The sequence below is a fragment of the Fistularia commersonii genome, chromosome 8 (assembly GCF_037954325.1).
Source record: "Fistularia commersonii isolate RoL2024-O1a breed Wild chromosome 8, RoL_Fcom_v1.0, whole genome shotgun sequence".
NCBI lineage: Eukaryota > Metazoa > Chordata > Actinopteri > Syngnathiformes > Fistulariidae > Fistularia > Fistularia commersonii.
Genome location: NC_141291.1, coordinates 15,235,499 through 15,247,954, shown reverse-complemented (window position 1 = coordinate 15,247,954; position 12,456 = coordinate 15,235,499). Strand labels below are relative to the sequence as shown.

The window sequence follows — 12,456 nt, the reverse complement described above, 5'->3', positions numbered from 1 at the left end:
TGTGTGTGTGTGTGTGTGTGTGTGTGTGTGTGTGTGTGAGTGTGTGTGTGTGCTGGCAGTCTTTTTCTCTGCTTTTGATTCTTAGTCTATCTAAACAGAAAAGGTAATTTTCACAGCAACATTTTACAACATGAATTTTTCTTTGCATGTTTCTTTTTACTTCCATGCAAGACGTGTTTGTGTAATCGTTCGGTGTGTGCGAGTAATTGCTCTCTCTGTGGCTTCCAATAGTTTGAGGTGTCACCAAAGGTAACTGATGCTCTGAATGTGGATCTGATCCAGATCTCAAGCTCTCATATCTTGGCTTTATTGATTATTGAGATTCATAGCAAACTTTCACCTTGAGGTGAAATAGCTAAGGTTGCATCCACCAAAACAGAGACACAGACACACAAAAAAATGAGTGTTTGTCCATCATTAAATATGTAGGATTTCAAGTTACCACTTCAATTTTCCGAGGAATTCAGTATAAACAGTTTGAATGCCGCAAACCCATAAATTAATCATAGCTTTATTAAATGTAGATTTTCTTTTCGGTATTTCCTCCTTTCTGATATTGGTTTTAACCTCTCCTTTCTGGTCTGTCTTGCTTTTACAGCACGGTGCGTGGTCCTAAAAGCCCTACAGCAATACCCTAAACATTTCCTTTCTTCTATTTCACACAGTCAAACGCACATGCATGCTCTCAAAGTCAAGGTCCATTCTGTAAATATTCAGAACACACACACACACACACACACACACACACACAAAAACACACACCTCTACATATTCAGTACACACACCTCCTCAATATTCACTAGCTTTGGCCACTGATGGCTGACAGTTTATGTTATATTCAATGAATACTGAATTTAGTGAAAGGTTTTAGGAGCTATGAAGAAACATTGACTCACAAAACAGCAAACATAACAAAAAAAGGGGGACTGAAGAGAAATCCTAAATTTTGAAACTGAAAAGGGCCTGCGAAGCAAACCCAATGGAAGTAACCTGACCAATGGTTTATTATGCAGCCGCTCAGTGTGCTCGACAACCAAGTGTAGGACAATGGGGTTTTATTGCATGTAGACGTAGGGGAAAGCTGAAAAGGGAATGTGATTGAAGGGCTGCAGTCAGGAGTACAAGCTCAAGTTGACTGCTCAGGGTAAAGAGTGCCATCTATTGACAAAGCCGGGAAGCACTTGTTTTGTCTCAACAAAAAGCAACTGGCCCTAGCGTTCAGTGCCTTTTTCTTTGAAGATGACTCGCAATTCACACTTTCCCGGTCTTGCTCAACTTCACAAACATCGATAATCACCAGTTTATCGATAAGTTTCAAGCTTCATATTTACTTAAATGCAGAGATATTATTCTCATGTTGTCTACCTCACTTTACTTAATTATGATCAAATAGTCTCGCTCTCTGTCTCTTTTATTCATAATAACTTCATTTTTCCCTTCCCAGGGAGCTATTCTTCAATAAGTCCTGAGCATGCTGAGATGGGGTGTTGTTCTTCATCACACTTTTGTTTATGTGTCGCTCTGTTCTCAGTGGAAGAGTTGGCAGCCAATACACAGGAGGCGAAGTGTATGGCAGGGTGCCTGAATGAGGGAAAGCTTGCAGAGGAAAAAATAAGGTAAGAATGGAAAGAGAGAAAGAAAGCTTCCTCCCTTATCCCACTTCCCATCTTCCCATGTGTAAGCTCAGTAATCAAAAACATTTCAATTCTTTCTTCTTTCTTTTTAAATGCAGCATACAGTAGGCCATTTAGCTGAACATGTGTTGCGCAGAGCAGCCCTAAGCTTGACGTACTTAATGATGTTCAAGAGAGTCTTCAAAGCAAAACAGTGAATGTTTTGGTCTATCATACATGCAATTATCATCTCAGAAATCCTGGATATCACAGCATGTCAAGCAATTGCATCCATTTAGCTTAGTTTTGCTACACTAATATTTAACAACTGAGACACGGTAAGTGACCAGATGTTAGGTCACGGAGTTCAGAGTTCACGGGCAAGACCCCCGCTTGACCCCTGTGTGTCACAAGAGCTGCGGTGATGACATCAGCAAGTATGTATCGCCTAGTTTAGTGTGTCTGTGAGTGCTTTTGTGTATATATATTTGTGCATGTTTGTGTGTGTGTGTGTTACTGTTTGTGCACACATACTGTAGTTGCGGTTGTGGCTTTGGCTTCGACATGACCTCACTCCAACGGTCTCCTTCTCAGGGAGTTTCTTGGTTAAGTTCAGCCATGGAACATTTTCATCGTCAACCAACAATTTAAAAAGGCATGGAAACTTAATAGGTTACATTCTGAATTATTGCATTTTATTACATTTAAACCAATTTTAGGTACTGGGTGGTAAAACAATTGCTGTGTCTGCATATTATATCCATTTGCAGAATAATGCTGTTTACTGTTAACCGAGTATTATCAAATAACTGCAAAGACATGAAAGGTTTTTAAGCAACAACACCATACTAATGGCTTCCATCTGTGCTGTGGGAAATCCCCTCCTTTCTCCACGGGATGCCTCTTCTCTTTCTTCCTTTCTCTCTCCTTCTCTGTTCATCCTGTCATGTGTTCTCTCCAAGGACCAATCTATCAGACGTATACGTTCCTTTTTTTTCGCTGGTTTTTCTGCTTCAGCTTTAACTACTGCATTGGTCGACTTGTACCTAAATCCGTTGCTGGAACATTTAGACATACAAAAATAGAGTTTTGGCATTAAATTGAGATACTTTTGTTGCTGTTGTAATATTTTTATTGATTTTTTTTTATTTTTTTTATTCAAGATGCTACATACACAAAGTATAATAATTACATTTCCAGCTTGTTTTGATTTTATTTTTGGTGGAAAGGTCACCAAAGATTATCATGACAAATGCTTAAATCTGTAAATCAATAAATTTCAGCATGCATGTGAGGCAAACCGATGTTTATGATAAATGGTTAATTGTCTTGGCTTTCTAAAACTGCATTTTTTCTGTTTTTCTTCATCTCAGGCAATGGATTGAAAATCCTTCGAAGAAGCATCATTGGTGTTTACATTTTTAAAAAATTCAAAAGCAAATAAATACTATTTGCAGATAATAAAGATGGCCTTTTACTCCAGTCACAAGACATATTCGCATATTGTGGCTAGGCGTGTTTTCACATTTCATTTAATGTATTTGTATTCAAAAAAACAAGTGATTCATTAACACTATGAGGGATAAAGATTAGTTTGAAGCAGTTGTTTTCTGATATTTTTATATGTGTCAATAAAGCCGAAAGGCCAATAAAAACCATCGGTCCTGTGCTGACTTTGTGGTCTTTCCCTGCATTCCATACTTTAAAATCTATAATATTCTTATTCAGTTCAATGTGCCAAAAACTTCTATCTATGTGAAACTCTAATATTTCTATTTTTATAAATGCTGAGTTTCTAATTATTTCATGCTTTTGAGGGTTTGGATTGTATGTGGTTTGTTTTGGTCTGGTTTTGTTGTGTGTGTGTGTGTGTGTGTATGTGTGTGTGTGTGTGTGGGTGCGTGGGTGTGTGTGTGTGTGTGTGTGTGCGCGTCCATGCAGGCTTGCGGAGGGGAGGTGAATGGGGTAGGTGGGGGTGTTGAGGCTCACTGATCGGCCAAAGTGAGGCTGTGGAGGGAGGTTTGTGGAAATGGTAATCATTTGTTGTATTGATCCTGCTGTAGCCAGGGCAGCCAGCTCACACAAACTCAAACGCACACATGTACACACACTCGCAGACACTAACCAACTCACATAAAGACAGACGCACAGTTGCGTGGCAGGAATAGACCCCTTCATATTGATCCCCTTCACATTCCCTTAGCTTGGCTGCCACACACACATGCACACAAACACACTCACACATGAAAACACACGCCCACACACACACATACACACACACACACACACACACACACACACACGCCCACACACACACTTGTTTGCACAACAAAACATTCAGTGCCAGGTTCATTGTCACTTTTGGATATTACATTTTGTCATAGATAGTAGATAATTAGATCCATAACAATCAATAGCAATACAATAGGTATTAAATGTATTTTATTTTTAAACCATCTTTTTTTTTTGTTCAGGTCAGTGGTTCTGAAGCTTGAGACTGAGATGGATGGGCTCAGAAAGGACCTTCAGCAGGTTGAAAGAGAGAATCAGAAACTACGGGAACAGGTATGTAAAACAGATGAGATTTTTTTTTTTTTCTTTCTGTATTTTTCCTCGCAATCCTGCTTTAAAAAAATTGCGTGCATCAGCAGAATTTTTGAGGTACCAGGTACTGCTCCCATCTTCACATCATGAAATTCTCTAATTCTTCCATAACACTTTAATTGAAAATTAAATGCCTCGTAAACTGTATATTTAAACACAATTAGTCCAGATACAAATGCTCAGATCCTGTTAGTGAACTAAATCTGTCTTCTACTCTCCTTCCCTCTCGTCTTCTCCCCTCAGCTCTCCTCTCTTCGCCCCCCTCATTGTGCTCTTTCCAATGCAAAGGTCTCCCTCAAGGTCTCCCCAACCTCTCCCTCCTTATACCTCTCTCTCTCTCCCCGCATCCCCTTTACCTTTTTGATGATTAGTGGCATATATCCACTGCTAGAGCCTGGATTATCTTGTCCAAGAGAAGGGGGTGTATGCAGGACCTAAACCTGGCAAGGTGATTTAGAGAGTTAATTCCTGGGTGTAATATTCCCTGATATTCCCTAATGTTCTGACTGGGAGCGGAAAATATCTCAGGGGAGAGCAGTTGTCAGAGCTGAGCCGGCGCTGTACAAAGGCAGAATGGATAATTAAGGGTAAAGCCAGAACGAGGGAAGCGATGTTCATTTAGATTCGACAAACTTTGAATTCTGTCTTAAGCTTCACTGAACCCTGCTGCTCTCTTGGATTTTGATTTTGCATTAAGTTCAATTTCTTCTCAAAGTTTCCTCCTGTCTCTCCTCTGTTTCTTCTTCGTTCCATGCCCTCCTGCGCTCTTTGCTTCCTTTACCCCCTCTCTCTTCCTCACTACGTGTTACTCGCCCTCTCTCTCTCTCTCTCTCTTGCCCTCACCTTTTCAAAAAGTCACACGGAAAGACTCTCTTTTTCTTTCCATGTTAGTACAGCGGGGTTCAACAGTGGTGAGTGCCGAGGGCTAGTAAGACACTGGCTGACTTGACTGGTCAGTCATTATCCAGATAAGACAAGTTTTTCATGTGCTTCAAAATGACTGATGCTAATCTTTCAAGGTGATGACAAATTTGGAAAACTAAAACCTTTTTTTTTTCCTCCTTTTTTTAACAAATCAAGGCCAACGCAATATGCCACAAACTTCATTATGTACAGACACCTGTTATCACTTTCATGTTATGTGAATATGATACTGACTAGTGAGACCGAAGTCCGTGTATTGTCTCAAGTGAACGCAGTAAAACTTCATTCACTGTCTTTGTATTTTGCAGTTTGCACAATTTGCGGGATATTTTCAGTTGTCATCTTATTTTCATCGATGTTTTTTTTAATCCTAGAATTTACATGTTGGGTTATTGCATGTGTATCTGCACTGTACCCTCAAAAATGCACAGCGATTCTATGTAGTCACTGCTGGAGTCCTGCTGTTCAAAATAATAGCCGTGTTACCGTCCGACCATTCAAAGCAAGCTATGCCACCTGTTTCCACTCTTTAAGCTCAACTAACCTGCTGCAGGCCTTAGCTAAATATTTAAGGAACACATTCTAGAGTAGTATCAGTTTTCTGATCTAATGGCATATTCCTTTCGGGGACTTTTCAAACTGACACCGTAACAACAACCAGCAGAATCTTTGGCTTACGATGGTAAAGCGGGCACAGGAGCTTCTCATCAGGAGGGGAATGATTGGCAGCTCCTCGAAACTCGATCAGAAAGTTTAATTCAGTCATACAGTTCAAGTTTTGCTTTCTATATTGAAGATAATTTCCGTTTTATTATTTCTCCTATTGATGAAAGGTTCTGATAAATGCTGTGAAAGAATGTAAATTTTAACAAAACAATCTATAATTTGCTTGCCTGTTATTAGCTCATTTTGAGGCAAATTACTTTTGGTTTCAGTTTTGCATCAATATCATATCTCTGGCAATGGATCCTTTTGTAGAATTCAAGATGAATGGTTTTAGAGGGCGTGAATGGGCCCGACCGCATGTCTTTTGCGTATCTGTTGTCAGTGGCTGGTGCCTGCACTCGTATGCAGTCCTTTGTATCTCCCTCTGAACTCGCGCTGCCTTTCATCATCTCAACAGTAGATGAGCTTTTCAATGAATTGGCCTCCAACCAGTGTTTTAACAGGAGTGTGATGGCCGATCTGACTATGACTCCTTCATTAGGTCCCAATCTCTGTTATTGACCAGGAGAAGATGAATTATCCGCTGGTGAAAAAAAAAATCAAAGGGTTTGAAATGGTAAATGGTACACTACAGTGGCCTATAGAGGAAATCTATATAACAAATTGCCTCGGTGCTCAGTAGCTGAACTTCAGATAGCTCGGTATTTCTTGCTGTTTATTTTAGAACGCATAATGTTAATAATGATGTTCGTTTGAGTTTAAATAGCATACATCGTTGAGTTTGTATTTTTGGAAGGTCAGCTTAATGTTTTTTCCACCAATGTGGAATTACATGTTATCAGTTATTCAAAATAATTGCATCTAACTACAGTGGACTAGACACACAGATGCTATATACAAGAAAGGTCACAGGCGCCTGTTCTCTCTCTCAGGTCTTTTAATGGCAAAGCCATGCTGCAGATGTTTTATCACAGGGTGGTGTCCAGCATCATCTTCTACGCTGTAGTTTCTTGAGACAGGAGACTGCAAGCAGCTGACGCTAACAGACTAAATAAGCTCATCAAGTGGTTGGCTCCATCCCTGGAGTTGAATTGGACTCTTTAGTGGAGGTGTTTGAGAGGAGGATACTGAAGAAGCTGCTCAGTAACAGGGACAACACCTCGTGCCTCACCCCTTACATGCTGTGCTGAGGTCCTGCTCGAGCACCTTCAGGCATAGACTGAGGCTTAGGGTCTTTCTCACCTGTGGCCATCAAACTTTATAACTCCGCCCCTGCAAGAAGGAAACCCGACAGTTATAAAATCAATATCATGTTTCAAATGAATGGATGTAACGTTGGAGCCGCCCGGCAAAAGAATTTCCTTCGGGATTAACGAAGATCTATTCTATTCTAATTCCAAGCACAGACACAAACACACACGTTGCTTGCTGTCCCTCTGCATGAGTCCAGTTCAAATACAAGTCATGATAAACACAAGACATGATTTTGGAAGACTACTTCATAAGCAAACCATAACTCGTCACATCTTACGCGTTCCTCACCCTCACCCTCACCACATGCGCGCACACACACACAAATGCAAACATTCACAGTCATTAGTGTGTTTACCACAACTTCTTTTAGCACAGAGAAAAATATTTCAAATGGTGTTAATGAGAATTTGCAGAGATGTTTTCAGACAGTGAAACTTTATCTTGAATTTTTACATGCACATAAATGTTTGCTAGTTGGAGCAAAACTTTACGGTAATTGATGCCATACTATAGAAATACAAGTAGGCTTTTATTAACTCTGGGGGCAGTGGGCATTTCCAAGCTACCAGTCTAATCTGCTAGGTTTTATTTCAATCTAAAAAACTGCCCGATTTCAGGGAAGTTTTGTCAAGCTTTCATCTATCATTACCAGCTATATTTGTTGGGTTAGATACCAGGGCTATCCAATAACTGAAAAAATAAATAAATACAAAATGAAAATAAATACATAGACTAGAACGCTTGATGCAAATGAGATCATTTTAACACCAAACTGCAACTGCAACCAAATAAAATGATCTGAGTATATTTTGTAAAAAAAGAACATGATGTTGAAGAAGATCATTTGTAGAATATGAGAATATTCAAAGTACAAACACATGGATATATTTCCTCCAGAGAACAATATTTAATTGTTGTTTTTTCTTTAGGGTCCTTAACAGTATCTTGTACAACCTTCTGGCTGTTTTGACCCGGCGATATCAGTGAGATTGACCGCACCTAACCTGATTTAATCCATCTTGACTTGAGTTGATGTGAATTGACTTACTCCGACTTCATATTGTGGACAAACTAAAATATTTCCTCAATTTTCTTCATTTCTCCAGCAGTGAGGTCAGCATAGATTTTTGAAAAATAGAAATAAAAAATTCTTACCTTTATGTTATAAGACAAATTGAATCATTCACTTTGTAGACAGAACTGTGATATGGGTTGACTTTGGCAAGGTGCAAATGTGTTGGTTTCAGAAAACAGATTAAATTGAGAAAATCCGGTTAATAGAGCTCATCATTATACCGTTGAGAAGCTAGTCTTGGTCCAATTAGTTTAGAATGACTGTCAGTAGATCATCATTTCCCACACACACACACACACACGCACACACACACACACACACACACACAGCACACACACACAGATTATATGAAAGATGAATGAGAACAGATAAATGGCCGTTGATGAATAAAGAGAAGTGGTCCAATTGCCTGACTGTTTAGCCGTGATATGGACTCGGTATTGGTTCTGAGTATGTCTGTGTATATTCTATATGTATATACACATCATCAGCTCACTCAGATCATTAGCTTACACTCCTGTTATTGTTTGAGAAAAAGGGTGGGATAGTCATGCAAGCATAATAATCTAAAATTTTTCTTTTGTTGTTGGCTTTAGTTGTCTTAGAATGCCTGGATTTTGTAAATTGCATGAAAATTGTTTTAATCTAATCCTTGATATGAGACGGGAAGACATACTGCTCAAAAAAAATAAAGGGAACGTTTAAACAACACAATTTAACTCCAAGTCAATCACACTTCTCTGAAATCAAACTGTCCATTTAGGAAGCAACACTGATTCATTTTGACTTGTTTTAAGGACATCAAAGTTGGATCGTTGTATGTGTTTTTCCACTTTCATTTTGAGTGTGACTCCAAATCCGGACCCCCATGGGTTAATACATTTGATTTCCATTCATATTTTTTATGTGATTTTGTTGTCAGCACATTAAAATATGTAAATAGCAAAGTATTTAATAAGAATATTTCATTCATTCAGATCTAGGATATGTTATTTCAGTGTACCCCTTATTTTTTGAGCAGTGTAGATTTCATGGAATTTATTAATATATTTATTCTAAGATCCTAGACTCGGTCACATTACTGTCTAATTTGTACCGTTAAGTTTACTCTTAACATTTAAAGCTGATACATTTTGCATGGGCTGCTGTGTTAAATGTAGCCTTGTCATCCAACTCTTGGAACTCGCCCCTTTATCTTACCATAATTCCACCGTGGTTTTAGGTCTACCTGTACACTTTAGTCAGGTTTCCTTCAGTTTCTTTGCAATTTTAACAGAGGAAATGTGCTTCATTGACATTTTGGTTGTGTTGAAATATTGCCTAAGTCATACTCCAGAAGGTGTTGCAATGTCGCTTGAACTCACACTGCTTTTATGCACATAGAAATGAAATATAAGTCATCACCAGAGGGAAGACTTTCATCACAGTCTGTCATCTGTTTTACATCACGGTAAAAATTTCGATTAGCTGCTTATTCCAGACCAGATCAAAAACTTAAGACATCCTTTTGAGACAGCGCACATGATTTTTCTCATTTGTTTTTTTTGGACCAATATCCCTTCACTTTGTTACCCAAACTAGTTTGTTCTTAAGTAAACACACTTTCTTACTTTCCAGCTACGGGTATTTAAAGTGCCCTGGGTCAAACATTGGAGTAGGATTATCCATTTACATCTTGAAAAGCTTGTTAATGACAAATCAAATAATCTGTTTTCAAGGTATTGTCCTCTGCAATGTGCATCACCAAACCCTGGATCCTTATTCACAGGCTTTGCATTTAGCGCTATTTCTTAAGAAAGAAAAAGGAAAGAAAATTATTTGGTGTAACAGCAAAAATAATCCATGGTCCACATATAAAGATATGTTTTTATAGTTGAAGACAATGATTTATTTTAATACCTATTTAGGCCCTGCTCTTCCAAATAGCTGGAGAAAAATAAAAATGCATCATCAGCAGAGCCTCTAAGTCTCAGGAGGTAAGAGCGGGTAGAATACACGTCGGCCATCCAGGGCTTGTGTAGCGGAAAGGAATGTGAAAATATTTAATAAACCGACTCTTCTAGTCTTCCAAATTGTTATTGGAGGACATGAATGAACGTACATATTTACTTTAGTACTTTTTTATCCACCAGTATCTTTTCAATGTGAATCTGCAGCAAAAACTTTTAAGACCAGTGTGCAATTTATGTAACGATCATGTGACCTCTGCCATACTTATATTAAACTAAGAGACAGCAAGAATAATGGACTCCACTACCAACCATGTTCAAATCAGCTTTGTATTAAGTGGTCGACAGTTTTGTTTTGATAAACATCATTGACGATAAACATCATGGGAAATGAAAATAGAAGCTTTCATCTCTCTGAAAAGCAATCAAAGAACTTTAGCATTGTATTTTACATCACTCACTGTCGAACCTAGAACAGTAATACCACAGTGTGGTATACAGTGTCCAGATTAGGAAAAACATGTATATATATATATAGATATAGATATAGATATAGATAGATAATTAAAATCTATATCAAGACAGAATGGGATTTGAGTCTTCTCTCCTTGAGTTGCAAGGACCCAGCAGTCTTTCTGTGTTACTTAGTTTTTTATTTATCTCTATGTGTTCTCAAATTATCCCCAGGGACATTAAACAAGGACAAGAAGTTTCCTAAGAAACGGATTAATTGTCAGAAAAAATTAGTTAGATATAGCCACCAAATGACAAAAGAAGCAAAGCAAACGTTTACAGTTACTATCATCACATGAGAAACCTGAATCTTGTCTTTTTTCCGTTTCCTTGGTAGGATTTTGGCCCGTTCTCTGTTGATATTTTAAAGAGCTATTATTGATTCATTATCTATTCTGCATATCCCGCACTCAGGCTCGCAAAAAGTCTGGAGCCTATCCCAGCTGTCATTAGGGAAGGGTAGAGGTTCACCCTGGACCATTTGCTAGTCGATTACAGGGCAACACATAGAGACATACAACCATTCACTCTCTCATTCACACTTTGGGAAATTAAGGATCTCCAATTAAACTACTGCATGTTTTGGGACTACCCATGTTTATAGCCAAACATCCATCCATCCATCCATCATCTGCCGCTTATCCTGCAGGGGTCACGGGGGATGCTGGAGCCTATCCCAGCTTTTATTGGGTGAGAGGTGGGGTCGCCAGTCAACCACAGGACCACACATGTATAGACAAGCAATCAATCAGTCACTCATTCAGGGTAATTTTTCCCAATTTTCTCCCAACCTGCTGCATGTTTTTGGACTCTGGGCAGAAACCGGAGATCCCGGAGGAAACCCACATAGACATGGGGAGAGTGCAAACTCCACACCGAAAGGTCGAACCAGGGTCCTTGTACGGTGAGGCCGAAGCGCTAACCACTGTGTCACCATGCCGCCCTGTAATAAAAAAAAAAAAATCAAATTTCAATTTAGAAAATTTGTAAAAAAAATATCATGCCCATTGATAATGCATTTTAGCTCGTCAGTAATTGAACTTCATTTCTACTTTCGGGATACAAACAAACGTGATGCCATTATTTAGCTAGTGGAGTGAAATTAACATTGTAAAATAACAAAATGGAAAAACCTTTTATACCTCAAGTCCTCAATAACCGGCAGATTTGTTTTTTCCCCAATTTCTAACAGGTCGTCAAAGTTTCTTCTCTTCTCATTTGTTCACCTTTGTTTTGATGTAGTCAAGGTTTTTTTTGAAGGGTACTCAGATACAAACATCCTTTTTATCTCCAATCAAAAGCAAGAAATTCATTTTGATTCTTCAAATTCAGTTTTCGATCATTTCACCTACTATCAGTTTTCTAAAACACGTGTATTCAAACAAAAATTTGATAGTGTTGAGATTTTTTCATTTCATTTTTGTTTTTATACTTTTTAAAGTATCACATATTCAATAGACAAATCCTCTGAGTAATTACAATCAAATTGATAGCAGGTTAACATGGGTGCTCGTACTGTGTTTTAAGAAGCAGAAATAGTTAATGTTGCAGAACGAAAACATGGCAATGCCAAATTAGATTATAATGTACTTCCAATTGATTATTATGCACTTAAGAGACAGAATGTGCTACATTGTTCACTAAGATAAAAAGAAAAGCAGGTTAGGTTGAATGCACTGGCTGTCATTATTGATTATATTCATTCCTGATCATATTGTGCGAAGAAATATAACATTGTTTCTGTTCCAACATAAGGAAAACATAAGTCTGTAAACTTGGTTGTTTCGATCTACTTGATATTCAACCAGTCATTCAAAGAGAAATAACACAGCTATTACATAAAGTTCTATGGCCATTT

At 38.3% G+C, this 12,456-nt stretch overlaps 1 protein-coding gene across 1 annotated transcript in view; it reads left to right on the top strand.

The window, feature by feature from the left end:
• Positions 1-12,456, top strand: part of LOC147232089 (uncharacterized) — a 53,813-nt gene that overhangs the window by 23,428 nt on the left and 17,929 nt on the right. Inside the window, 2 exon segments of the mRNA XM_086151639.1 lie at positions 1,532-1,616; positions 4,088-4,178. Coding sequence (XP_086007765.1) covers positions 1,532-1,616; positions 4,088-4,178 — 176 coding nt within the window.